Source organism: Pituophis catenifer, unplaced genomic scaffold, assembly GCF_029215685.1.
Source record: "Pituophis catenifer annectens isolate HBS135680 unplaced genomic scaffold, rPitCat1.0.hap2 SCAF_1, whole genome shotgun sequence".
Taxonomy (NCBI): domain Eukaryota; kingdom Metazoa; phylum Chordata; class Lepidosauria; order Squamata; family Colubridae; genus Pituophis; species Pituophis catenifer.
In genome coordinates, this window is record NW_027256881.1 from 24,155,980 (window position 1) to 24,183,901 (window position 27,922).

The window sequence follows — 27,922 nt, forward strand, 5'->3', positions numbered from 1 at the left end:
TTTCTCTCTTCTTCCCTTTTCCCTTCTGCTATCCTCTTCTCTCTCATCCACACAGCAGCTACTGGGAAGGAGGATATAGCTTTTAGAAAGGATTGAACTAATCTAACAGTATAACACTAATAGTATAACAGAGTTGGAAGGGATCTTGGAGATCTAGTCCAGTGGTCAGCAACCTGTGGCTCTGGAGCCACATGTGGCTCTTTCATCCCTCTACTGCGGCCCCCTGTTGCCAGTCAGCTCCACAATTGATAGGGCTTTCAGTTAGAATAGGTAGAGGAAAAAGGACGCCGCACAAGGAGGAGACACTATGTTGGGAGGGACCAGACTTCCGGTTGGCTCCAGAATTTAGCGGGGGGCTTCTGGTTAGGGCCTTTGTGGCTCTTTGAATGTTTAAGGTTGCTGACCCCTGTTCTAGTCCAACCCCCTGTTCAAGCATGAGACCCTATACCTTCCTCAGAAAGTGGCTGTCCAATCTCTCCTTAAAAGCCTCCAATGATGAAGCACCCACAACTTGTGGAAGTAAGCTGTTCCACTGATTAATTGAGAAATTAATTAATTAATTAATTAATTAAAAGAGCCTTGATAGTACAGGGGTTTAGTGCACCCTATTATTAACACAGCTGCCTGCAATTTCTGCTGGTTCGAATCTCTCCAAGGCTCAAGGTTGACTCAGCCTTCCATCCTTTCTAAGGTAGGTGAAATGAGGACCCAGTTTGTGGGGGCAATAAGCTGACTTTGTATAAAATATACAAAAGAATGAAGGCTATTGCTTAACGCATTGTAAGCCGCCCTGAGTCTCCGGAGAAGGGCGGCATATAAATCAAATTAAAAAAAAAAATTGTTCTCACTGTCAGGAAATTTTTCCTTACTTCTAGGTTGGATCTCTCTTGAATACATTTCCATCTGTTACTTCTTGTGCTTTGGAGAATAGGTTGACCTCCTCCACTCTGTGGCGGCATAGATCAGTTTTAAAATTAGAACAAGGGCTGGATGAAAGTTGGCCAAGGGTTGCACGGGGCCAGAGACAAATTGCCCTCTCCTGTGTAAATCAGTAGCATTCAACAATGGGATAAAAAAAAATTATAGCAAACATGCCCCATGATGGCATTGGAGGACAGCAGGATGAGCACACAGACCAATGGAACTGCATTGTGTGGCAAAACACCTACTTTAACTGTCTGGGTTGGCTCTGCAACCCAACAAGACAGACACAGACTTCAGAGGATACTGTATTAAAACTGCAGAAAAAACAATTGCTACCAATCTGCCTTCCATTGAGGACCTGTATACTGCACGAGTCAAAAAAAGGGCTGTGAAAATGTTTACAGACCCCTCATATCAGTGGTGAAATCCAAATTTTTTTACTACCGGTTCTGTAGGCGTGGCTTGGTGGGCGTAATGTGGCTTGGTGGGCATGGCTTGGTGAGCATGGCAGGGGAAGGATACTGCAAAATCTCCATTCCCACCCCACTCCAGGGGAAGGATACTGCAAAATCTCCATTCCCTCCCCACTCCTGGGGGAAGGATATTGCAAAATCTCCATTTCTACCCCACTCTGGGGCCAGCTAGAGGTGGTATTTGCCAGTTCTCCGAACTGCTCAAAATTTCCGCTACCGGTTCTCCAGAACCTGTCAGAACCTGTTGGATTTCACCCCTGCCTCACATCCTGGACATAAACTGTTTCAACTCCTACCCTTAAAATGACGCTATAGAGCACTGCACACCAGAACAACTAGACACAAGAACAGTTTTTTTCCCAAATGCCATCCCTCTGCTAAACAAATAATTCCCTCAACACTGTCAAACTATTTACTAAGTCTACACTACTATTAATCTTCTTATCGTTCCCACCAACCAACCCCTTCCACTTATGAGTGTATGACTGTAATTTTGTTGCTTGTATCCTTATAATTTATACTGATATTGTTTCCTGATTGCTTATTTGTACCCTATGACTATCATTAAGTATTGTGCCTTATGATTCTTGATGAATGTATCTTTTCTTTTATGTACACTGAGAGAATATGCACCAAGACAAATTCCTTGTGTGTCCAATCACACTTGGCCAATAAAAAATTCTATTCTATTCTATTCTTTTCTTTACATAGATAAAATCCTAGATTCAATCCTTAATCATTCCAGGTATCTTATAAAACTTGGAATCCATTCTGTCATTCTGAGGGGGCTTCCAAACTCTATAGAAGGAAGCTTCCTCATTGCCTCTTCAGCGTTTTCAAGCCACATACAGTACTTAGGACTGAAAAGGGAACCACTGAAAAGTTTTGGCCTGAGGTCAGGCTACATAGTCCCATTGGACTCCTTTGGTGGCTTTAATTCTTGGCCTTTGTTAACAGTCCTGGAGATCATGACAGCTTGGAATCATTTGGTGTAATTCAGCAAAGAGGATAGGATTTGAATGCCACTAAAGCCCCAAGATCCGGCCTTTGACGGACAGCAGCAGCTGTCATCTGGTTCATGCCAGCTGAGTTAATGACACCAGCCGGATGTTCCTTTCTGTGCTGCAGTTGAAGGTAGAGCTAAAATTAAACCCAGTGGGCATACCACTTGGCACCGTGCTCTGCAGCTGTGAGCAATGAACACAGCCCACCATCAGACATACAACCCTCACCTTGGAGCTTATATTTTCAGCAAAGGTGATGCCCAAGGCTCAAAAACATTTTTAAATGGTCATCTCTCCAAGACCTGGGAGCTCTAAATGATGTCAAAAGAACTAGGATACGTCTAGTGTTCAAAAATCAGGTTTTGGAATTAAGTCTTTGCCTCAATCCTATTTAAGATGTTGCAGAGCTCCATGACAAAATATTCATCTGAACTCCTCACCCTGCATGGCCATTATTTATTTATTTATTTATTTATTTATTTATTTATTTATTTATTTATTTAATTTGTATATTTATTACTTCTCTCTGCATCCTTTTTCTTTTTTTTTTTTTCTCCATGGCTGAAAGTTGATTGAAGCCATCAGCCCGATATAGGAAAGTGTGAGGAAACACAATACTGAAATAAGTCCTTGGGTTGCATTTCATGAGTGTCCAATTCATATGAGATAATAGGATAGTTTCCCTCTGAAAAAGCCTTCATTTGAGATTTAGCTGTTTTCTTAGACGCTTCAGCACCATATTCAGTTCCAGCCGTAGGCACTTATTACTCAGAGGTCTGTCTTTTGATAATATCTAAGGCTGATCCCTGTACACTAAATGGAAATAATTTCCCAACATTAAATCAAAGGAGATCTATCTCAGGCTAAATGAAGACATGGGCACCTGGAATGTCACCAAAGTACTCATTTGGGGGGGGGGGTCAAAATGCTTCCTTTGGCTGCCAAAGGACCATAAAATGGTGCTACCTGCATTGTGCTAAAGCTTCATGACAGTTCAGCCAAACTGACTTCAGAGAACAAACACCACAATTACGATCTTTATGGATTTTTTTCCCCACCATTGATAGCATTTTGGGGCTGTATAAATATGATGTACAGCTGGAAAGCAACCATAACATCAAGATAACATTTGAAAAATCCTTGTGTTCGTTAGTTTGCTCAGGGTTATGTACTGTATAGATCAAGTCAAGGCCTGCACAGGATGACCTGGTCAGGAAATAGTGGATCTCCAGTATTTGTGATATATGAAGTTACTGTAGGTTGTTTGCACTGGGACTATTTATGCCATGTTACAATGGAAGCAATTTCTTGCTCTGACTCTTAGTTCTGTCCCATGAAGATACAGGGAACAGGTGAGAGAATAGTTAGATAGCTGATGTCAAGAGCTAGTAAATCAATCTTAAAAGAGGCTATAAAGCCAAAGGGTTTTTCAAACCCATCTGCAGGCCCAAATCCAAGAAATATGGTAAGAGACTCAAGGTAGGTCAAGCTACAACGGTGATCCAGATGAAGGTCGAGATATCCATGGAAACTATTCATAGTCAAATGTTCTGAATGTTCAGATGAGCTAAACTGAATGTTATCTTCAGCAACAGCCTTAGCCTTATAAAATTGTCAGTAACTGGCGTTGCCTAGGCTCAGCTAGTACTCATCACGGTTCTCACTCCATAGAAGTCTCTTCTTCCGAGAAACCCAGCCCAGCTGTGCTGTTCAACCTTCTGTTCTTTCATTTGGCAATTGTGACACAGTGTTGGAATCAGAGCTGCATTTGAGAGATGTTCCAGGGACTAGTTCCCCTTTTTTTAACTTCTTAATCTGCGCCCATGGTCCAAACAGGTAATTAAGTTTTCTAATTCTTACATCATCTCCTCCTCCTGCTCCTCCTCCTTGGAAAAAACCTTTACTCTTCCAAAGGAAAATTCACTTTTGATTTATGCACATCATCTTGCAGGTAATTTGTAATTTGCTGGGGAACTTTGTTGGCATCAGCTCCGATATTCAATTTAAAAGCAAATGGGAAGCCAATTACAGTGACTTGATATGTCTGTGTTAAAGCAATAAGTGTGTATGTTTTGTTGCTGGTTCTGGTCTTTGCTTCCCAAAACAGGGCATTAGTGTCTGTGATGAAATGAGAATGGACAAGTTATGCATTGCACATTTTAGCAAAATTATTCCTCACTGAACATTGATAGATTTCACCAAAAGGCAGGCAATGTGTAGGCCTGTAGGCACCCAACATATCCCACAAAGGTTGCAATTTGTAGTTACCAGATCATCTATTGCAGAAACTTGTTTCCAAGTCTTTTTTTCCCATATTGAAGAAGGTTTTAGGTATATTTGCAAAGATTTTATTTCTACAGCTACTGCTATAACTGGAACCTGATAAATCTTTGCCCTATAGCTAGCAATAGCAATAGCACTTAGACTTATATACGGCTTTACAGTGCTTGCACTTAGGGCTAATTTATGGCTATCTAAGAACTTTGCTTTGAGTATGCAGGCAATTTTGTTTCTGAACATTGGGATTTATACAGTCCCAACTTCATAATGCTTACATTTTTTTTTCTGTACATTGTGACCAAAAAACAGTTTATCACTCCTGGTTCATTATCAGAAAGTTGCCACACTGGAACAGTTCAAAAATAGGATTTCTCCTAGGCTCTTAAAATTTGTAAATACAGCCATGACCCTGTTAGTCTTCTTTGCAGGGTTCACATAGATATTAGGGAGATTGTTATAGATTTCTAAAAAAATTTGTGTACAATGCAGAAGTACGATAATTTTGTATTCCTCATTTTTATATTGTGTAGATGTAATTGTAATCCTTGTTCCCATTTTCTCCCCTTTTCTGAGTTCCCAACAGGATTTAATTGAGAAGGAGCTGCAAAATGGTCTATCCTTTCCTACACCACATAATTTGTACAAGGGAAAATCCATCTCTTGGTAGCTATGAAGGCAGAGTCCATTTCTAACTCAGTGGTGGGTTGCTCCCGGTTCTGTCCGGTTCTTGCGAACTGGTAGTAAAAGCAGTGGGAGGCTTCGCCCACCTGCCCGGACGTCATAATGGACGGTCTGCACATGTGCAGAAGCGTGCACACGCTCCCATTGCAAACCGGTAGTAAAGGTAGGTAGAACCCACCCCTGTTCTAACTCTACTGCTTGCTATCAACAGCATCCACAAACTGACTTTAAGAATCAAAATGGCAGCTTTGATAGTGCCACATCTTGAATGTTTGGTCTCCACATTCCCTGCAAATACCCTGAAATCCTTCTGTTTGCCATCCCAGCTAGCACACTCCAGATAACAATAGCAATAGCACTTAGATTTATATACCACTTCACAGTGCTTTACAGCCCTCTCTAAGTGGTTTACAGAGTCAGCATATTGCCCCCAACAATTTAGGTCCTCATTTTACCCACCTCAGAAGGATGGAAGGCTGAGTCAACCTTGAGCCTGGTGAGAATTGAACTGTCGAACTGCAGCCAGCAGTCAGCAAACATAGCTTGTAATACTGCATTCTAACCACTGCACCACCACGGTTCATTCAGATCCAGGCAGTTTCACAATGTGGTTTATTATTAGTAATGCAAACTCCTTGAAGTTATGCAACACTGTCTGGGGTCCCAGGCAGATAAGGAAAAAATGAAGAAGTCCCAAACCAACCTCAGGAAAAACAAGAAACCTAAATAATTGGAGGCTTTCCCAAATCTGTACAGGTAGTCCTCAACTTATACCCACAATTGAGCCCAAAATTTATGTTGTTAAGTGAGACATTTGTTCAGTGAGTTTTGCTCTATTTTACAACCTTTCTTGCCCAGCTGTTAAGTGAATCACTGCAGTTGTTCAGTTAGTAACCCAGTTGTTAAATGAATCTGGCTTCCCCATTGACTTTGCTTCTCAGTAGATCACAAAAGTTGATCACATGATCCTGGGACACTGCAATGGTCATAAGTGTGAAAAATAGTCACTTTTTTCAATCGACATTTGGTGTCGATTTGGTCATGTGTTGTAAGACAAGCTGTAGCTCCTGGGAACAGATAATAATAAAAGCATAAATACCAAGTCAGCATTTTTTTCATAGGTCTTTGTAAGAGAGCTAGGCAAGACACCACTAAAAATATTTAATTGGAGTGTGAATATCACTTTATAATGCTTTGGTAAGACCACCCTTGGAATACTGCATCCAGTTTCGGTCACCATGATATTAAAAATATGTTGAGACTCTAGAAAGAGTGCAAAGAAGAGCAACAAAGCTGATTAGGGGACTGGAGGCTAAAATATATGAAGAACAGTTGATGGAATTGGGTTTGTCTAGTTTAATGAAAAGAAGGACCAGGGGTGACATGATAGCAGTGTTCCAAAAGCTAAGCAGTTGCCACAGAGAAGAGGGGGTCAACCTATTCTGCAAAGCACCTGAAAGAAAGACACAAAACAATGAATTAAAACTAATCAGGGAGAGAAACAACCCAGAACTAAGGAGAAAATTCCTGACAGTTAGAACAATTAATCAGTGGAACAACTTGCTTCCAGAAGTTGTGAATTCTCCAACACTGGAAGTTTTTAAGAAGAGTTTGAACAACAATTTGTCTAAAATGGTATAGTGCTCATGCTTGAGCAGGGGGTTGGACTGGAAAACTTCCAAGATCCCTTCCAACTATGTTATTCTGTTATATTTGAAAGCTGCCTTTAGATAAAGCTGGGTGGGCAGGACAGAATTACTGTTCTATAACATGCATTCTGAAGTCTGCATGTGAGTAACCACTACCTAAAACACTCAGCATAGGCCAAGATCCCTGGGGAATGATGGAGTCCCTTTCATTTAACTCATGGGCCCAAGAGAAAATGTTGAGACAGTCAGTTTCTTCTCCTTGGTCTAACACAACAATTTCTGCTGCTGAACCCTCTTCTACACTAGAGCCTCAATCATTGACTCTGGTTATGCTATTGAAAATACATTAAGCATCCCCAAATAGGGACATACCACCGAAGACACATTTCATCCTAAACACAATTTAACACAATTCCTATGTTCAAATTACATTCTTGTGCTCCAGTAATGGGGTTTCACTTACCTTCGCTACCGGTTCGGAACTATGAGTGCACGCATGTGCGTGCTTGCTTCAAACACGTGGTGCTTCTGCGCATGCGTAGAACCTTCTGCGCATGCAGAGCATCCGTGATGACGTCCAGGCAGGTGGACGGAGACTCCCACCGCCGCTACTGGTTTACCCGAACCGGGGCGAACCAGGAGAAACCGACCACTGTTGTGCTCCCCACCCATATAAACACACACAACCTTCCACACAATAAACTATTATATGTCATAGCTTGATGATCTAAAATAATGGCTGGTTTCCTTGCACTCAACAAATGACACATTTCCATTTTAAGCAAGTTGTGTTGTGTAAACCTATCTACTCATCCTGTCATTTCATTCCAGAATTTACAGCAATTTCAATATTATTTACCTGCCCATGTGAAAAATTATAAGAAATACAATAGACATGAAATGAGAAATCAGTCATGGTTGTCCCAAAGATGCTTTTCCAAAAGGCAACTGGACTTTCTTGTCAGAACTGAAGAAGCTTCTTGGATGAGAAGCAAAACATTTTCAAGGAAAAACCAAGGAAGTCCAGTTGTTTTTTGGAAAAGCACCTTTGGGACATTAAGAACAGCAAAGTAATAGAGCATTAAGCCAATAAGGAATAAATAGCAATAAATAAGAGATAATGAGAAAAAAAAGGAGGTAGATATTTTTAAGGGAGTGGAAAGCGTTATTTCAATTTTCATTAGATGTTCCTTCCACATTGGGGAGGCTCTACTACTGCACTACAAATACATATTAGAAGGCTGCTACAGCCATATCAGAGTATGAAGATCATGTAGGTTTATAAAAATGCAGGCAGTTCCCAAGATAATCTGATGTTGAAACATTTGGGGCTTTTATAAACCATCAATAACTTGGCATTGGTTCATAGCAATTATCAGCCAGGGCAGATTTTCCAGTACAGCTTCTGCACTAGTTATAGAGTTCCCAAACTGTTCTCAAGGGGAGCCCCAAAAAATCCTTTTTAGTCTTATGAATGTATGGGCTACCACAGCAAAAACAGTGTAGTAGAGAAGCCGTAGTCATTGGAACAACCAAAGCTGTTAAGAAGTGCTTTTCACCAAAGAGGTTATTTGAGCTTCTAGTGATAAAGAGTGTCTCTGTTTTTGGAAAGAGAGCACTTACATTCCAGATAACATGTGCCCCTTAATTCCAGAAACAAAAGTCAGTTGCCTTTTCCACAAGTGTTCCTTTACCACAAGTGTTCCTGATCCCAGTTGTAATAAGACAACAAGAAATGCTTGGGGAGTGGTGGGGATCGAGTGGTTTGGCATCACTGCATTACAAGCTTCTGTGACCTATGGACCTCTGCTGGGACATATCATAGGTGATTTATGAGGCCTGGTTGCCTGGTTCTGACCATTGTTGAAAACACATGTGGAATGTGGCCTTGCAGTTTGATGAGAAAGGAATTCCCATTGTCACTGCCACCCCTTTGAGGTCCAAATATTTTTTTTCTTTTCATTATTCCAATTTGTCACAGTGGCCTTGGATAGACAGTTGTTCCTGGTAACGTTTTTGCAACAACCATAGGGTACGGTATTTCTTATACTTTATTGTTGTTTCTAATGTAATCTTCTTGTTTTTTTGAATAGGATGTTTTGAAAGGCCAGATCTTCCCTTTTGGGCCCAGCAATGCTCTGAGCTATATTCCAGCCAATCTCACTACTAATAGATTGGGGCATCAGATGTCCACTGAGGGAGAGGAAATTCTGTTGTCTAGGGAAGGGAAGGACTTGTTTGCCTTCTATTTTTTGCCTCTAAAAAAAAAAAATAAGCTGATTGACCTGTCCACCTGCCAACTCCTACTGTTTGGGCAACCCATCCAATTCCCGGTGGCCATCCATCACTGAATTGAGCATTATTCCTGTTCTGTGATTTGGCAGCCCATAGCAAACTCATTCCTGTTTATTTATATCAAGCAATTCTCATTTTTTAGAAAAGAAAACATTACCCAAAGCCCCCCACAATCAAAGGAACTGAAATGCTTTCTAAAACAATAAATCCAACCACCTTTAATAACATTAAAATCCTAGGAAAGGCAGCTCCTGAATCAGCAAAGAGCAACAGTGTCACTAAAGCAAAAGAGCCATATATTGATTACCAGCTGGATAGACAGCATGTGACAGCCTCTTATAAGTAACTGGAGATTGCTAAAGGAACCGTTGAGGTTATTAGTATAATATCCAGTTAATACCACACCCACTCATTTTACTTCATTATAATACGAGGCCGACCAAGTTTCTTCTTTTGTGCACTCCAGAGGTCATTGCCTGCCCAATTCATCTTGATAATATATCCACTCCAAGATGAGTTTATTTCTAATTATGGACATTCAGGCAGAACTGGGCTGTGGGTAATCTTCCCAGGAAAGTCAATCCTGAGGAACAGCTTTTGACCAGCAAACTAGAGGACAATGACCAGTTTGTTGTTAGGAAAAGATTCTTGTTCCAGTTAGGTCCATCTTATTATATGAAGCAATGTTTATATTTGGTATCCCAATAAGAATACTAAAGGTTAGGGGATGTAGCAAGTGCATCTACCAGGAATCATAGAGAAATTAGAACATTATTCTTGTAAGGCAGGGGTGTCAAACTCACATCATCATGGCAGTGTCACGTGACATATTCGGACTTTTTTCCCTCTTCGCTAAACCAGATGTGGGTGTGGCCAGCACATGATGCATCCAGCCTGTGGGCCCGGGAGTCTGACAGCCTTGTTGTAAGGGATGGGCACTGCAAATTAACAGTGTATAGGTAGTCCTTGTGACATTTTGAAGTTATGATGGTGCTGAGAAAAAAACAAAACGATTTACAACTGGTCCTTGCACTTACAACCATCACCGTGTCCCTGGGTATACACAATCAAAATTTGGGTGCTTGGCAACCAGCCAAATTGGATGTGACTCACTTAATGAATGCATCGCTTAGCATTGGAGGCCTCAATCCCAATTGTGCTCATAAATCAAGAACTACCTGAATTCCACATTCTCTAAAAACTTTTTAGAAAGCACTTTAAATCTTCAGAAAAAACTTTAAAAAGCACCATCAAAATTTTGCGGTTAATTTTTGGTGATCTCAGAGGACACAGACTGGGGACTGAGGGTGCCATGAAATGTGTGAATGCCAGATTCCTGCTCTAGGAGTTAATAAATCCCATTTGAGCTCCAGTACTTGTGTAGTACAAGGCTGAATACTGATTCAGCTGACATGTTTTGAATTTGAGACTAATTGTACGTTTACTATATTTGGACTTAGACTTAGAATAACTTCATTGTCACTTTAAATGTACACTATTCGGCATACATTAAAATGAAGATTCATTCCATACAGCTCTCAAAGGGTCACCACCTCCAATATACGCTACATAAACTACATAAACACAAATACTTCTCCATTGCACCTCTACTCAGTTTGCCAGCAGCCATTTCTTCCATATCTCTTCCAGAGAGAAGTATGCAGGATTCAATTCTACCATTAATGTGACTTATTGCTATAGGCCCATCATTGCATGGGATACCAGTCAGTGGTGGGATTCAAAAATTTTTACTACTGGTTCTGTGGGCATGGCTTGGTGGGCGTAGCAGGGGAAGGATACTTTAAAAGCTCCATTCCCTCCCCACTCCAGGGGAAGGTTACTGCAAAATCCCTATTTCCTCCCAATCATCTGGGACTTGGGAGGCAGAGAATAGATGTGGATGGGGCCAGTCAGAGGTGGTATTTACAGGTTCTCTGAACTACTCAAAATTTCCGCTACTGGTTCTCCAAAACTGGCCAGAACCTGCTGAATACCATCTCTGATACCAGTCCGACTCTAGCATTAGAGGAAGATTAGAATAAAGCATTGGGGGCTTTTAAAAATTTTTTTTAAAAAGGTAAGGCAGTGTTTCTCACGCTTGGCAACTTTAAACATTGTGGACTTCAACTCCCAGAATTCTCCAGTCAGCGTAGGAGTTGAAGTCCACACTTTTTAAAGTTGTCAAACTTGAAAAACACTGGGCTAAAAACTCCTTGGACATTCTCCTCTCTAGCTTCCGGGTTTTCAGAGCTTGGAGGTTTGCAATCTGAAGCCTCTGATATGAGAAGGAAAAGAAGTCCTGGCTCTGAAGATCCTTTTCTTCTTTCAGTCTACCCAGAATTCCCACTTTGGGAATCTAAAGACTTTGCGGATCACAAAGTAGACATTTGCTTTATCTACATGTTAAATCATACCACCAGTATAGCCTCCCAGATTATTTTCATGAATTAAAGATATGGTGGTGTGAATGCTCTGCTCCTCTTTATAACATCTGCTTTGAAACCTCTACTGAAAATTATGGCATGTGTTACGATGCTTCATGATATTTTTAAAACATGTTTATGATGTGCTAAATGCCACCAATACAGTGTCAACACTCCATATTTCTCCTTGTCATCTGAATCAGTACCTGAACTTGGTTATGGACTGGAGCAGGTCAATAAATAGAATCTGAAACCTGATAAAAGGGACAATATGTGTGTACTTTGGGAAGAGGAATTATGTTTAGTGTGGAGCTAAACAAAGATCTTGCATGTGCAGCATTAGTGGGTTTCAAAAATGTTTACTACCAGTTTTGTGGGTTTGGCTTGGTGGACATAGCATAGCTTGGTGGGCGTGGCTTGGTGGGCATGGCAGGGGAAGGATACTGTAAGATCTCCATTCCCTCCCCACTCCAGGGGAAGGAAAGGAAAAAGAGCCTTGGTGACGCAGTGGACTAAACAGCTGTTAAAGTAGCACTTAGTTGCCAGCTGCCTGCAATTACTGCGAGTTCAATTCTCATCAGGCTCAAGGTTGACTCAGCCTTCCATCCTTCCGAGGTAGGTAAAATGAGGACCCGGTTTGTGGGGGCAATAAGCTGACTTTGTATAAAAAAGAACACCGCTTGGGGGGGCCGAAAGCCCTACTAAGCAGGTGTATACAAAAGTATGAAGGCTATTGCTTAATGCATTGTAAGCCGCCCTGAGTCTCCGGAGAATATAAATCGTACTAATGAATGAATGAATGAATGAATGAATGAATGAATGAATGAATAAATAAATACTGCAAAATCCCCATTTCCTCCAGATCAGCTGGGACTCGGGAGGCAGAGAATAGATGGGAACGGGTCCAGTCAGAATTTTTACTACCGGTTCTCCAAACTACTCAAAATTTCTGCTACCAGTTCTCCAGAACTGGTCAGAACCTGCTGAAACCCACCTCAGATGTGCAGATATATGTTTTGATAAAATTTCAGTCTGTTAATTATATTATGTGTGAATCTACCCTTGAAATCAACTGTTTCCAAATGTGAGGGGGTGGGATTTAGGTTTTGGAAATGTTATTTTAAAGTATGTCTTGTCAGTTTAGAAAGAACGATCCTGTTTTGTTTCAAAACCCAACTCAAGCTACTGTTTTTGACCTTTAAATCACTCCATAGCTGAGGATCCAAGAACTTTGAGGTCTGCTTCCTTTCATACTAACCTGTATTGACAATGAAGTACTTCCATTCAGGCTTGTGTAGAATGGAAGCACCATCACAGAGCAAGAGCCTTGATAGTACAAGGGTTTAGTGCACCCTGTTATTAACACAGCTGCCTGCAATTTCTGCTGGTTCGAATCTCTCCAAGGCTCAAGGTTGACTCAGCCTTCCATCCTTTCTAAGGTAGGTGAAATGAGGACCCAGTTTGTGGGGGCAATAAGCTGACTTTGTATAAAATATACAAAAGAATGAAGGCTATTGCTTAAAGCATTGTAAGCCGCCCTGAGTCTCCGGAGAAGGGCGGCATATAAATCAAATTAAAAAAAAAAAAAAAAGATTCTCACCTCTGCCAAGACTGGCTCGCCCGTGAAGCAGGATGATACCCTTGCCTTAGGCAGCAGAATGAAAAGAGTGGTGACTTAGGTAGGACATCAGAATGGTGGTTTATATAGGACATTAGAAGAGTGCCTCATAGAGCCTGATCAGTCATTTCTCAATGGTAGTAATTGTAATAGAAAGAAAGCTGGTCTCAAGTAATAATCGAGTTCAAAAACTTTGCTTTGAGAGTCCCTTCCTAAGAGTTCACACAACACACTTAATATATCAGGTAAGCATTTTATACATAGAGCTGCCTTAAATGGAGTCAAATCTCTGATGAATTTTATATTGTAAACTGCTCAGAGTTGTTGAATTCAAGATTGGTTGCAAATAAAGGAAAGAAAGGAAAAAAGGAAGGAAGGAAGGTAGGTAGGAGGGAGAGAGGGAGGGAGGAGAAGGAAGGGGGAGAGAGGGGGAAAGGGAAAGGGAAGGAGGAAAGGAAAGGAGGAAAGGGAAAGGGAAAGGGAAAGGGAAAGGGAAAGGGAAAGGAAAGGAAAGGAAAGGAAAGGAAAGGAAAGGAAAGGAAAGGAAAGGAAAGGAAAGGAAAGGAAAGGAAAGAAGGAAAGGAAAATATACCATTATATATCTTATTTGGAATCTCAAGAAGCTGCCACATCGTAGATGTAAAACATTTATTTTGGTTCTATTAAAGCTTGTGCTTTAATAATGATTATTCACAGAGCAGGGATTTGGACTTATAAAAAGTTCTGCTTCGTACTCTTTCTCTTTTCTTGGATCTCCTCTCTATCTAGCAATCAGTAGTCTGTGTTTTGTCTGATGGAGCAATATTTTTATTATTAGACAAAAATAGAGAAACCCTAGCCTTTCATGGTAAATAAGCAAGGAAATGTACGAATGCAAGGTGTTCATAACTATCACTTTGGGGCAAAGCATCATTTGGCAAAATGAGCTAAAGAAGAGAACCCTCAATTTGTGTGAAAAAAATTACAGGGATTTGCTTGGGCAATAAATGTTAGCTCCATGGTCTGGCAGATGGAATGACTTTTGTATGTCATTGGATGACATTGGCAGATTCAGATCCAACATCAGGATAAAATAATGCATTCCACAGTAAATGTACCTCACAATACACTGCACTGACCTGGTGAGGAAGAGGAGTTAAGTTGTGGGACACTACCAAGGGGTCAAGCGATGGAGTCAATTTAGAAATAGAAATAGAATAACAGAGTTGGAAGGGACCTTGGAGGTCTTCTAGTCCAACCCCCTGCCCAGGCAGGAAACCCTACACCACTTCAGACAAATGGTTATCCAATATCTTCTTTAAAATTTCCAGTGTTGGGGCATTCACAACTTCTGCAACAAGTTGTTCCACTTATTAATTGTTCTAACTGTCAGGAAATTTCTCCTTAGTTCTAAGTTGTTTCTCTCCTTGATTAGTTTCCACCCACTGCTTCTTGTTCTACCCTCAGGTGCTTTGAAGAATAGTTTGACTCCCTCTTCTTTGTGGCAACCCCTGAGATATTGGAACACTGCTATCATGTCTCCCCTAGTCCTTCTTTTCATTAAATTAGACATACCCAGTTCCTGCAACCGTTCTTCATATGTTTTAGCCTCCAGTCCCCTAATCATATTTGTTGTTCTTCTCTTCACTCTTTCTAGAGTCTCAACATCTTTTTTACATCGTGGCGACCAAAATTGAATGCAATATTCCAAGTGTGGCCTTACCAAGGCATTATAAAGTGGTATTAACACTTCACGTGATCTTGATTCTATCCCTCTGTTTATGCAGCCCAGAACTGTGTTGGCTTTTTTGGCAGCTGCTGCACACTGCTGGCTGCCAGGAGGTTAACTTTACTCCTAAAATTGGCTCAATCTTTCTTAGAGTGAATTTAACCCTGATTAGTTAGGCAAGATAAGCAAGAATTCCAATAAGGGATCTTTCATTCTTGTCTGAGAGTAAATACAGAATCTTGGCAATGGCAAGAGAAAACCCCAACTCTCGTTTATAGGAGACTCTCGTTAAAGCAGACTCACTTTGAATGGTTTGAAACTCTTTTTCCCAGGTTTCTCAACACCCGGACTGACCTATTTAGATAATAATCTGCAAATGGATTCCAGGTCTTGATTATTAATGTTCAGTCTCCCTTCCAGTCCTTTCCCAGCCTCCCTGCAATGATCTCTCATAACCCCTACACTAAATCAATCCTCTGGTCCTTTAAGAGACCTGGACTGTAATTCCAGGAAATTCCAGGAAAAAGCAGTTGTCTTAAGGAATTGCAGGCAGACAGGGGCTACATTTGTGCCACCACTTGCTCCAAAGAACTTTTTTTTTGAAATCAAATCCAAAACACTGCACAGCTCTGTGACATGTGGCACTTCTTCTTGCTCTCTGATTGAATGCTCAGATATACGGAACAGCACATGACTTTTCTATTACCAACTGCTGAAGCAGCCTGCTCTTGCTATTCGTTTCTGATCTGCAGTCACAGATTTAATTATTTACATTTTAGTTTAGGTCTAGTTTTACGATGGGTGCAATTGAGACAGCATTTACAGGTGAAATGGGGTGGGTTGTTAGGGCACTGGAACGTGAATAATATCCTCAAATGAGAGAAAGTCATGCTGGCCACAGAATAGATTTTTTTCCCCCATTTGAAAATTGTAGATTTTTGCTCACAGGCCTTGCAACACCAAGAAAGCTTTTAAGAGAAAACCCCTGTCCAAAATCTGTGCAGGCTTAACATGAAAACAACTATCTCTCAGCCAATCAAGCTTAACCAGAGCAAGCCCAGTGGGAATCTGTGTGAGCATCTCTTATGGATGACAAAGTCTTTGACAAGCTGAATTCTAGTCTGGGGCCAAAGAATAGCCACAGAGACTTAGCTAGAAAGCCATCCTTCCACCGAAGATTACCTTGACCATCCGAAAATCAATTCAGGAAATGACTGGGGAGATAAGCAGGGCCACATGAGTGAAGCCAAGGGTAATTTTGAACAGGCGGTAGAGCGGTGTTGATCAGTCAAGGCCAGGGCAGAAATGCCACAGATAGCGTACATTCTGTCCTGGGGAGGGGGGTGGGAACAGGGAGAGTTGGACAGGCTACCCTGCTCCCAACGGCTCTTCCACCCATGTCACTCTTCAGAGGCCATGCGGTGGTCTCTCCTGCCATTCTTATTTGGGATTCTTTCTGCCAACATTTGCATGCAAGGTAGGAGTTAAGGGGCACAAGCAGTCCAAAGAGTTCCTGCACATACAGGGTAGTCCTCGACGTCCGACCCCAATTGAACCCAAAATTCATGTTGCTCTGTGAAACATTTGTTAAGTGAGTTTTGCCCCCTTTTACCACCTTTCCTGCTACAATTGGTACGTGAATTATTGCAGTTGTTCAGTAAGCAACACGGATGTTAAACGAATCTGGATTCCCCATTGACTTTGGTTGTCAGAAGGTTGCAAAAGCTAATCATGTGACTCTGGGACACTGCAACTGTCCTAAATATGAGCCAGTTGCCAAGGATTTGAATTTTGATCACATGGCCAAGGGGATGCTGCAACAGTCGTGTGTGAAAAACTGTCATAAGTCACTTTTTTCAATGCCGTTGTAACCTTGAACAGTCACTAAATGAATTGTTGTAAGTTGAGAACTACCTGTGTTTCTGGAGCTCCCTGAAAAAAAAGGAGATCAGGCTAACTTCATTTCTGCTACTCTCCCAAGCAGGCAAACTCATTGTTATCTAGACAGACTTTGTTTAAGCAAAGTCTGTGTTGATAAAAGGTGAGTGTTTGCCTGTTGGTGGGCACTCCTCTTGATTGCAAATGATGTTTTTCTAAATGTTACTGTATCATAATGTATTACTGGCTCCCTTGAGCATCATTTCATGTGGAAACGTAGGCTACAAATGACATCAATAATAAATCAGGACAGGCAGAGGGGAAGTTCCTTTTTTTTAAAAAAAAAATTTGATTTATATGCCGCCCTTCTCCGGAGACTCAGGGCAGCTTACAATGTGCTCAGCAATAGCCTTCATCCTTTTGTATATTTATACAAAGTCAGCTTATTGCCCCCACAAACTGGGTCCTCGATTTACCTACCTTAGAAAGGATGGAAGGCTGAGTCAACCTTGAGCCTTGGCGAGATTCGAACCTGCAGTGATTGCAGGCAGCTGGTCTTAATAACCAACTTAATAACAGGGTGCCTTAGACCACTGTACTACCAAGGCTCTTGGGACCCAAATGAAGAGGTTTTGTTGAATCAGAGTGCAGTCTACTGATGGTACTGAAGAATTGTACTTTTTAAAGTCACCGAGGGGATAAATTATTAAATGCATGGACTCAAATTGCATGAGCTGTATTTATTTAAACTTTAATTCCACGTCTAAGGTATTTTCTTGGAAAAAAAAAAAACCACACACTTATCTTTGTGAAAGCCTATCTCTCAAAGGTCAAGGTGAGGTCCCTGAATGTGAGAAAGACTGCTCTGCCTGATATAAATATGCCACTCAAAATTAATGGACTGCGTTGACATACTTTTGTTCTTGAGTTTAAAAGTTAAAGGTGAAACTCTATTGGAAATCAGTTTCGGGTTCTCTCTCTCTTAAAAAGAGAAGCTTTGCTTTTATTCACTCTGCAAGTTTTCTGGTTTCTCTGTTTGGTTGCTATCCTTCAACATTCTCTTTGCTAATGATCTCCATATCTCCATCTTTATTCAGGGGGTCCCTGGACATTTCATTACCCAACTAGGTAATAACACTGGTTGGGTAATGAAACATCTGCAAGAAAACAACCAAGCTTAGAGAGCGCCAGGCGCCATGGTTCAACCCGGGACTACAAATATTCTCTTCTATTGTTATTTTTTCCCCCACATTTTATTTCAAATGGCGATAAGGTTATATTTTTTTAGAATTTAGATTTGGGCAAATGACCAACAAGCTTTTTGAAACCTGGGCTGGAACCCAGTAAAGAAGAAAGAAAAGACAATTTTCTGCAAAAGGAGGCCCAGTTGCCTGGAGCAAAACAGTTAGCTGCTAAAAGATTTAGTGCAGAGGTCTTCAAACTTGGCAGCTTTAAGACTTGTGAACTTCAACTCCCAGAATTCTCCAGCCAGTCTTAAAGCTGCCAAGTTTGAGGACCCCTGATTTAATGATTAAGCTTACACTTCCTTCTACTCCAGTTCTCTTTGCTACAGTGACCCTCCTATGCCTGCAAAGCTAGGATATAAGCAGAATTCTTGGATGGTCCAGGCAAACCTCCACTTTATTAATTCCCTCAATACTGTCAAACTATTTACTAAGTCTGCACTACTATTAATCATCGTTCCTATCACCCATCTCCTCCCCCTTATGACTGTATGACTGTAACCTTGTTGCTTGTATCCTTACGATTTATATTGACTGTTTTCTAACATGACTTGACTGCTTATTTGTATCCCATGACTGTCATTAAGCGTTGTACCTTATGGTTCTTGATGAATGTATTTTGTCTTTTTATGTACACTGAGAGCATATGCACCAAGACAAATTCCTCGTGTGTTCAATTACTTGGCCAATAAAGAATTCTATTCTATTCTATTCTATTCTATTCTATTCTATTCTATTCTATTCTATTCTATTCTATTCTATTCTATTCTATTCTATTCTATTCTATTCTATTCTATTCTATTCTATTCTATTCTGGAAATTATAAGCAAATGATTCTTAATAACCAGAGCTATCAATAACTTGAAAATATGAAATGTCTTTTGACATAGGAAACAGCGTGGAAATCAGTTGAATAAATATATGCCTAAATGAGACTTTTTGTTGAAATTTTGTCTGTACTTTAGCTCCACCTGCGTATATGCCAAAAAGATTACTATCTTCTTATAGAGGGAATTAAATCTGCACTCTCTAGAATATATTATTGTTCAGATATATTTATTTATTACTGTAAATAGATTTATATGGCCACCTAATTCATACACAGTGACTTTGAGAAATATGAAATATGCATAACACCCTTTTCTGGTTGGCCTAAATAGAAATCCTGAGTAAATGTTGATCTTGCCACGATTCTATATGGTCTCCATTTTTAGGCGCTAACACTCTAGCATGGCATGGCTGGCTAAGGAATTCTGGAAATTGAAGTCCACGCATCTTAAAGTTGCCAAGTTTGAGAATTTACAGTGGGTGAAAAGAAATAATGTATATGCACAAATTCATGGAAGGATGCCCATAAATTACTTTTAAAAAGTAACAACAACAAAAAAAGAGTAGAGAATCTGTGGGAAAGCCCTTTTTCCTTCCTTCCTTCCTTCCTTCCTTCCTTCCTTCCTTCCTTCCTTCCTTCCTTCCTTCCTTCCTTCCTTCCTCTCTACTTGGATTATCCTTAATTCTCTCTGTACAAGATGAAGATCAATCAATCTTAGCCATTTGCACACACATCACGTTGCTTCTCAAATTCTTTAACATTCCCTTTCTTTTCAAAAAGTGCATTTATGCATAATGTATAGCTAGCTTCAACCTGAACATGTTTATCTAAAAGCATTTCTCAGTGGAGTTCACTTTCTTATAAAAAATCATATTTTAAACAGAAGCATATTCCATCAGGAGCCAAGCTCAACACAAGTTACAGCAACTTGAGGATTTTTCCAGAATTATTCTTAGCTCTGCCATCAAAGGTAGGTCCTTTGGAAGTGCTGAAAGTTAGTAGTAGCAGTAGAAGCTGTAATATTATTGCTGCGATTGCTATCATTATATTTAGATCTTGATTCTTTATAAAATATCTAGGAGCAATTGGGACAACACCATACAATTAATCATTAATGCATCAACAATGCCATTAGCATCAATGAATAAACTTTACTGAAGGGTCACAAACGTTTTTAGAAACGACCTCTGTGCCCCACTCCCCACTGCCATCCCTGATCTAGTGTCCTCCAGATGTGCTGGATGATTCCTATCATACCAGTTGACAGCTGTGATCCCAGCATATCCCAAAAAGAGCAGGTTAGGAGCAGGTTAGGAGAAGAATGAAACTGGCACTTTAAAGTAGAAGCTGTGCCATTGAGCCAAGACTGCCCGTTCCCAATTGGGCCCTTCTCTTTCAATTAATGTAGTTGTAAATTGACTCAAACCAAGGCTGATTTCTGTCTCAGGTCAAGAGCCTGAATTATCTGCATATAGCCACACCCTTCACTGGAGTTAAGTGGGCAGCATAGAGCAGGGGTCTCCAACCTTGGCAACTTTAAGCCTGGTGGACTTCAACTCCCAGAATTCAGCAAAGCTGGCTGGGGAATTCTGGGAGTTGAAGTCCACCAGGCTTAAAGTTGCCAAGGTTGGAGACCTCTGGCATAGAGGATTTGCAAAAAATGGAAGAGTTGCTAGATTCACATAATACGCTAAATCTTAAATCTGAGTAAGCAAGGATAATGTGCTATGCTGAAGAAACCATAGTATGGTTTAAGGGCCTGGTTCACATGCAATATACTAAGAGTGTAGTTTGATTCCCACAAAATGCTGAACCACCCTGTCTTTGGAAATCTCACTTCAGTCTACCCTTGGCCTCTCCACAATGTTTTCCTATTTGTGGTAACTGACTAACTAATCAGAGCTGTTTCATCTCCTTTTCTGCATGCTGTACTCTCCACCCCAGCATCTGTAACAGGTTTTGTACCTAAGACCTCCTTCCTCTTCTTACTGATCCACTTACAGAAAGTCAGTTCTTCTGTATCCCACCAAGAGTGAAGAGCCTTGGTGGCGCAGCAGACTAAAGTGCTGTTAAGTAGCACCAGCTGCCTGCAATTACTGCGAGTTCAATTCTCACCAGGCTCAAGGTTGACTCAGCCTTCCATCCTTCTGAGGTAGGTAAAATGAGGGCCCAGATTGTGGGGACAATAAGCTGACTTTGTATAAAAAAGAACACCACTGGGGGGGGGGGCGCGAAAGCCCTACTAAGCAGGTATATACAAAAGTATGAAGGCTATTGCTTAACGCATTGTAAGCCGCCCTGAATCTCCGGAGAAGGGCGGCATATAAATTGAACAAATAAACAAACAAACAAACAAACAAACAAACAAATAAATTTCTAAAGGGTGGGGAAGTGGAACAGAAGAACCCTTCCAGCAAAGCCCCTGAGATTGTGACATCTCTGATTCAGATGATTAGTTTACCATCCTTCCTACGTTCAGATGCCAAGTGATTCCCGTTATTGCAGGGTATTTTTTGTGTGTGGCTTAGCTAGTAACTGTGTTCGTTTAGCCAGCCAGCTAAACTTTTTTGGGGGGGTTGCTTTTTTTTTTTATTTTAATCAGTCTTTATCTTTAATGAAGTTTTAAAAAAATGGAGTGGATTTTGACTTAATCGCTACCTTTCTTGATAGCCAATTTATATTTTAAAGTGGCTAAAATTACTTTATATTAAAAAATGCCCCCTCCCCATTTCTGTCACCGCCCCCAAAATAATTTCACATAACTCCAGTGGTTTTCCTCAGTATTTTCACTGACTTTGCAAAAGTTCCTAGAATAATCTCCTTTCACTGACAGCTGTTCGGCTAATATTGGCATTGAAATCTGTCCTGGAAGTTTGCAGAACAATAAACTGATTAAAATGGAAAAGGGGGTTTGCTAGTGGTTCAGCATAACATATGACCTAAGCCACTGTTTTAAGTTCTAATATGGTTTCTTTGAATATAGCATCTTATATATTACTTTTGTTAGCTCAAGTTTCGGGTGACGTATGTTGTGTTATTTCAACCATTATGACTTTCCTGCTCATATTTTTTTTCCTTACTTGGCAATAACAAAAACACAGCAATGGAGAGCTATATGGGCATGGAGGAAGAGAGAAAAAGGCAAATATATTGTGTGCATCATGATGTCATTCATGCAAATTACATAATTTACAGAAGGGTTATTGTCATGATGCATGTGGAATCGTCACTTGTACCAGAAGCCTATGTTAACTCAGACATAAGCTTCACAAAGTCTTTGGCTGGGTACACATTTATTGCTAAACCAAAAGGTGCTTTGTTTCTTTCAAGGTCAACAGTACTAAACTTAATTACTGTAATTAGTAAATCATACCTTGCTTGCATTACACATGAACCCGGCTATGGTTTGTTGACAAATTCAGTTTGATCAAATTCAAGCACATGCCTACGAGGGGGAATTGCTTTTAGCAGAAGGTAAATTAGCAGCTTTAAAGCATGCAGAATTCCAGCAAGGTCTAAGAACATACACTGAAAGTTGGCAGTGAGAACCTGAACTCAGTTAGGCATCAACTGATCCATACTTTTGCATCTTTGAAGAGAGAGACTGCTTTACTAAATAGTCCTTAAAAGTGACTTGGAGACTTCACTCAGCAGAGGCTAAAGCATCTAAGCCCTGTATTGATGGCAAGTGAACAGTGATATTATGACACATGTGATGTCACTCCCCTTGCCCCATGGAAAGTTAAAAGCAGTACAATGATAATCTGTTGCTAAAGTCCCAAAAAAGGATGTGGTGGTTCGGTGGCTAAGATGCTGAGCTTGTCGATCAGAAGGTCAGCATTCAGTGGTTCAAATCCCTAGCACTGCGTAATGGAGTGAGCTCCCATTACTTGTCCCAGTTTCTGCAGTTCAAAAGCACATAAAAAATGCAAATAGAAAAATAGGGACCACTTTGGTGGGAAGGTAACAGCGCTCCATGCACCTTCACCATTTAGTCATGCCGGCCACATGACCACGGAGATATCTTTGGACAGCACTGGTTTTTCAGCTTAGAAACAGAAATGAGCACCGCCTCAGAGCCAGAAATGACTAGCATGCATGTGCCGGGGAACCATTACCTTTAAAGTCCAGATTCCAGGGATTCATTTGGCTAAATTTGGGGACATTCCACTAGCTATCACTTCATTTTGGAGGGCAGTTTCAGAACCTTTGTTATGACCCTCCAACCAGTGGTGGATTGCCCCCGGTTCGGATTGGTTCTATAGAACTGGTAGTAAAAGCGGTGGGAGACTCCGCCCACTGACCCGGACATCATCAGAAGCAATCTGCGCATGCATAATGTGAATCGGTAGTAAAGGTAAGTAGAACCCACCCCTGCCTCCAACCCTTCCTAGTCTGGTATATATCATTGCCCTACTTTAATCCAATGGATGTTTTTCTTCCTGAAAGTGGGAGCTACTTGTGATGCCAATACTATATTGGCAAGAGCCTTGGTGGTGCAGGGGACTAAAGTGCTGTTAAAGTAGCACTTAGCTGCCAGCTGCCTTCAATTACTGCAAGTTCAAATCTCACTAGGCTCAAGGTTGACTCAGCCTTCCATCCTTCTGAGATAGGTAAAATGAGGACCCGGATTGTGGGGGCAATAAGCTGACTTTGTATAAAAAAAGAACACCGCTTGGGGGGGCCAAAAGCCCTACTAAGCAGGTATATACAAAAGTATGAAGGCTATTGCTTAACGCATTGTAAGTAGCCCTGAGTCTCTGGAGAAGGGCGGCATATAAATCGAACCAATAAATAAATAAATAAATAAATAAATAAATGAATAAATAAATAAATAAATAAATAAATAAATAAATCAGGGTCTGTGGACCAAGCCACAAGACTTCTTCTGGTTGCCTTAGGTTGGCAGATGATGTTCATCTGTATGATCTGCAGCTGCTCTACTTTTTCAGAGAATATGCAAAACCAACCTTTTTTATAAGGTTGCCCAATAGGTATTTCAGCTTTTGATTATTGTCGACAGTGATTGCATTTAACAGCTAGTGGGCTTTAATTATTTGATGGCTGTTTCTGTAGTGCTATCTCATTCTTTTGAGTGAAGGGTGAACTTTACTTATATTAGGCAGGGCAAGAGATGGTCCCTCTGAAAGAGTTTTGTGACCATGAAGACAAGGACAGTATATAAAGATTTGCATTTTTAAAAGAAATGATCCAAAGCAACGAGAATGTTCTAAAAATAAGACACAATGATTGAGAGCAGGAAGAGCTGTCTTAGAAGGACAGGGTGTAGAGAAATGCTTCAAGAGCCAGAGATTCAAAAAATAATTTGGACTCATTGAAAGCTGTTTCAAGGCTGTCTGGTCCCTGTGAGGCTTTGGCCAGAATTCTACTCTGTTATGTAGCAGCAACATAAATCAGGAATTAATCTGATTGCAAGCAAGAATTAGGAGCTTAAACTGATCTCTTCCTCTACATGTCAGACTGTACCCAGTTGCATTTGTTTGTCCTTAAAAATGCTCTATCTGAAGCAGGCTTAATATGTTGCAAAATGTATAACGTTTAGTTTTAAAAGCATCAAAGAAACGGCTTTTGTCCTGTTAAAGAACAGAAATGTTGGAACAAAAATAAAAAGAACATAGTGTTCACTCCACAGATGACACAAGTATATGTTTACTTAAGTAAATAGTAAAATAGTAAATTTTACTGAGTTCAACAGAACTCACTTTAAAGTAAATATGGATACAATTGTTTAGATGCAACAATAACATTTACTGTGAAATCGAACTGACTTGCGAATAGAGTGGAAAAGTGAAATTTTGTGATGCAGTTTGAAAATTCATCTGTTACTATCCGTGCTGCCTCTTATCCATTCCCCACAAAGAGTCTGTTTTATTAATGTTTTCCCCCCCTAAACTCTCACCCCCAAGCTAAGACTGCATGGATTCTTACATAAGATAAATTATCAGCAAATAAAGAAAAACTTTGCCATTAGCCAAACATGGCATAATTCTGCATTGAAGTGACTGAGTTTTCTAAGTTCCCCACCAATGGGCACTGAGCAAGCTCCTTCCCCTTCTCAATTCTCACCTATAATGTGGAACAATTTGCTATAACCTGCCCCTTTACTGCACCAAAAATAATCCCCTGCCTGATAAGGTGGGTGAGGTCTATGAGTGAAATTATGAGTGTGCTTACTCAGCAATATGTGCCATTCCACACACTGACACTTGCTCTCCTGTAAAGGGTTGGAAGATTGCTGGTCTTAACATAAGGTATTTTTCTAAGACCTAATAATTTTTGAGCTTGCTTGTGCAGCAGAGTGGAAACACAATTCCTGATTCTCTTCTCGTCAAGGGAAAACCTCTCCATTCCCATCAGGATGATAAGCAAAAGATTGGGAATGTATGCACTGCAGATAGAGTCAGAAGATGCTTTATTCATATTGTTCATTTTGAACAATTCAGACATTGTTCAAAAGTCATGATGAGTTCCCTCCAGAAACCATCCCTATGCTTTCAGGACAACAGAGAACCAGGAAGCAAATCTCTTCTCCCTTTAAAAAAGAAAGGGGGGGGGGGGAGAATAATATGTGGACATCTAAATAATTCTAAGGGACCTGTATGAAAAGGAGGGAGAGGGGTAGTGGGTTGATTGGTAAGCAAGAGGCAGGGAAGGGAAAACTTGTTGGACAGAGAAAGAATAACACTGTTCTACAACTCCTTAGGGCTGAAGTCCTGGACAGACTCACATAGGAAGGAAATCTATTAAATACAGTGGAGTTCTCTTCAAGTCAGTCTGTTTATTCAAAGAGGCAAAGAATGTTCTAATTTCTCAAGCACGTGCTCCAGAATAGATACTTTAACAGCTCACTTCTGCACATATTTACTCAGAAGAGTTTCACTGGGCCTAGTTTAGGGATGTGGTTGAAATGCAGTGGTTTTTCTCATCTCTTTAGCCCAAGGAGTTACCCAGCCCAAGAAGGGGTTTTTGGGGGGTGGGGGTGGGGGGGAAGCTGAGCTTTGCCCCTGACTTGGAACCCTTTAGATAATTTCCCCCCACAGGTATTCTCCTCCTCCTCCCCCCCCCACGCCCCACAACTGGCAGCTGCTACAACGGATTATAACCCGCAACCCGCAACACGCCTTCAGATATGGCGCACTCGCTCTCGGGCTAAACAAATTCGGGGTGGGGGAAAAGAAGAGTGAAAGGCTCTGCTTTCGGTGGAAAATCTTTTGTCTCCATTGTTCCCCCTGCTTTAGCATGCACTGCAGGCTTCACACACGCGCACACTCTTCCACAGCCAGACTGGGGAGCCTGGAGAAGAGAGGGGAGGAGAGCCCCAAGGCCATTCGCGGGTAACGGCTTGACTTGAAGAACACGAGAGAGAGAATCTGAGATGCCCAGGCACCGCCGAGGAACGGGATGCCTTCCCGAGTGAGCCTCCCCGACTGCTCCTCCCCGGGGCGGGGGGGGGGATGGGGGAGCGCAAAAGCAACGGAAGAAAACCAGGGGCGAGAATGCGGGATAGAGCAGGAAAGGAGGCACAGGATGTAGTCAGGCGCTTCAGAGCTACCTAGAGAAAACTATTCACAGGCGGCGTACTCTAGGACCAAAACAGCCATCACACCCAGGGAGTAAAAGAGCGGATGTGCTGGGTTGATGGGACAGTAGTAAGCCAGCTTTGGGGAGGCTAGAAGGAAGCAAGATATCACCCACTCAGCCGCCTCCCAAAAGTAGTGACCTAACTGAGAACAAGAGGGACCCAATCTCTATTCTTGGATCGTCTCTTTCCCCAGAATAAAGTTGCCGAACTCTTCTCCTGGGCTGATCCGCTCCAGCCTGCTCGTGAGAACAGGAAGAGACTCCTAAACCAGCCAAAAGGTCCGGCACACACACAAAAGCAGGAGACAAACTGCAAAAGGGAAGGCGGAAGATGCGGGTGCCTGGTGGGCTGGGGAGGAGGGGGAGGAATTTAAGCCGGGGATCACTCCGGCCGGGCGGAAAGCGCCCTGAGGCCGCAGCGAAAGGCGCTGCCGGAGCCCAGCTGTCCCCCGCCTTACCTATGGTAGTGATGACGGTGATGGCGAAGTAAAAGGAGCCGGCGAACTTCCACTGGACGCCGGCCTTGTGGGGCTTCAGCTTCAGCACCACCCCTTCCAGCTCACAGTAGTTGGCCTCGGAGAGGTTGTACTTGCTCTTGAGCTCCAGCTGCTTCTGCTCCAGCTTAGTCCGGTCGGCCGTCTCCGCCTCGGACTCCAGGGCGTCGAAGACGGCGGCGCCCACCAGCAGGTAAGTGAAGGTGCAGATGATCAGGGCCAGAGTCCGGACGTTTTGCCGCTTCATGGTCCCGCCGAGCTGGGAGAGACGCGGGCGGCGGCGGCGGCGGCGGCGGACGGCTGCTGGGGAGCCCCGCGGGAGGCGGGAGCGGACGCGGCGGCTACTTGTGCTGCTGAAAGAGAGGCGGCGGTTGCCTGGCTCATGGCTGCTGCTCCGGCTCCTGCTGCCGCTGCTGAGGCTCCAGCGGCGGCTGTGCTGGGCAAGGCGGCGCGTTCTGCAGGCAGCACCCGCCGCTCAGCTCCAAAGGGGGAGGGAGAAGGGGAGGGACGGGAGCTGTCCTTTCAGCACCACCTCCAGCGCAACCCTGCACCTCCGTCGTCGCGGCTGCCGCTGCGGCTGCCGCCTTCCCTTATAAGGACTACTGGGCTGGCCGGGGAGGCGACCTGAGGCTGGATGGCGGGCTCCTACAGATTCGCCTTTGAACTTCCAGCATCCCACTAGGCTCTTGTTTGAGATTTCTTTCTCTCTTCTCAGCTATCCCGGTATATACCAGTGGTACTATCTAAGCGGGTCCTGGCCAAGATGCCTTCTAAATCCCTTTAGCCCATTACTCTGTCTCCTATTCTAGCACCTTTGCCC

At 41.9% G+C, this 27,922-nt stretch overlaps 1 protein-coding gene across 1 annotated transcript in view; it reads right to left on the reverse strand.

The window, feature by feature from the left end:
• The window catches only part of KCNK3 (potassium two pore domain channel subfamily K member 3), a 114,533-nt gene extending 87,184 nt beyond the window's left edge, over positions 1-27,349 (reverse strand). The window contains exon 1 of the mRNA XM_070947090.1: positions 27,067-27,349. Coding sequence (XP_070803191.1) covers positions 27,067-27,349 — 283 coding nt within the window. The remainder of the gene's footprint in view (positions 1-27,066) is intronic.
• Positions 27,350-27,922: the final 573 nt, after the last annotated feature.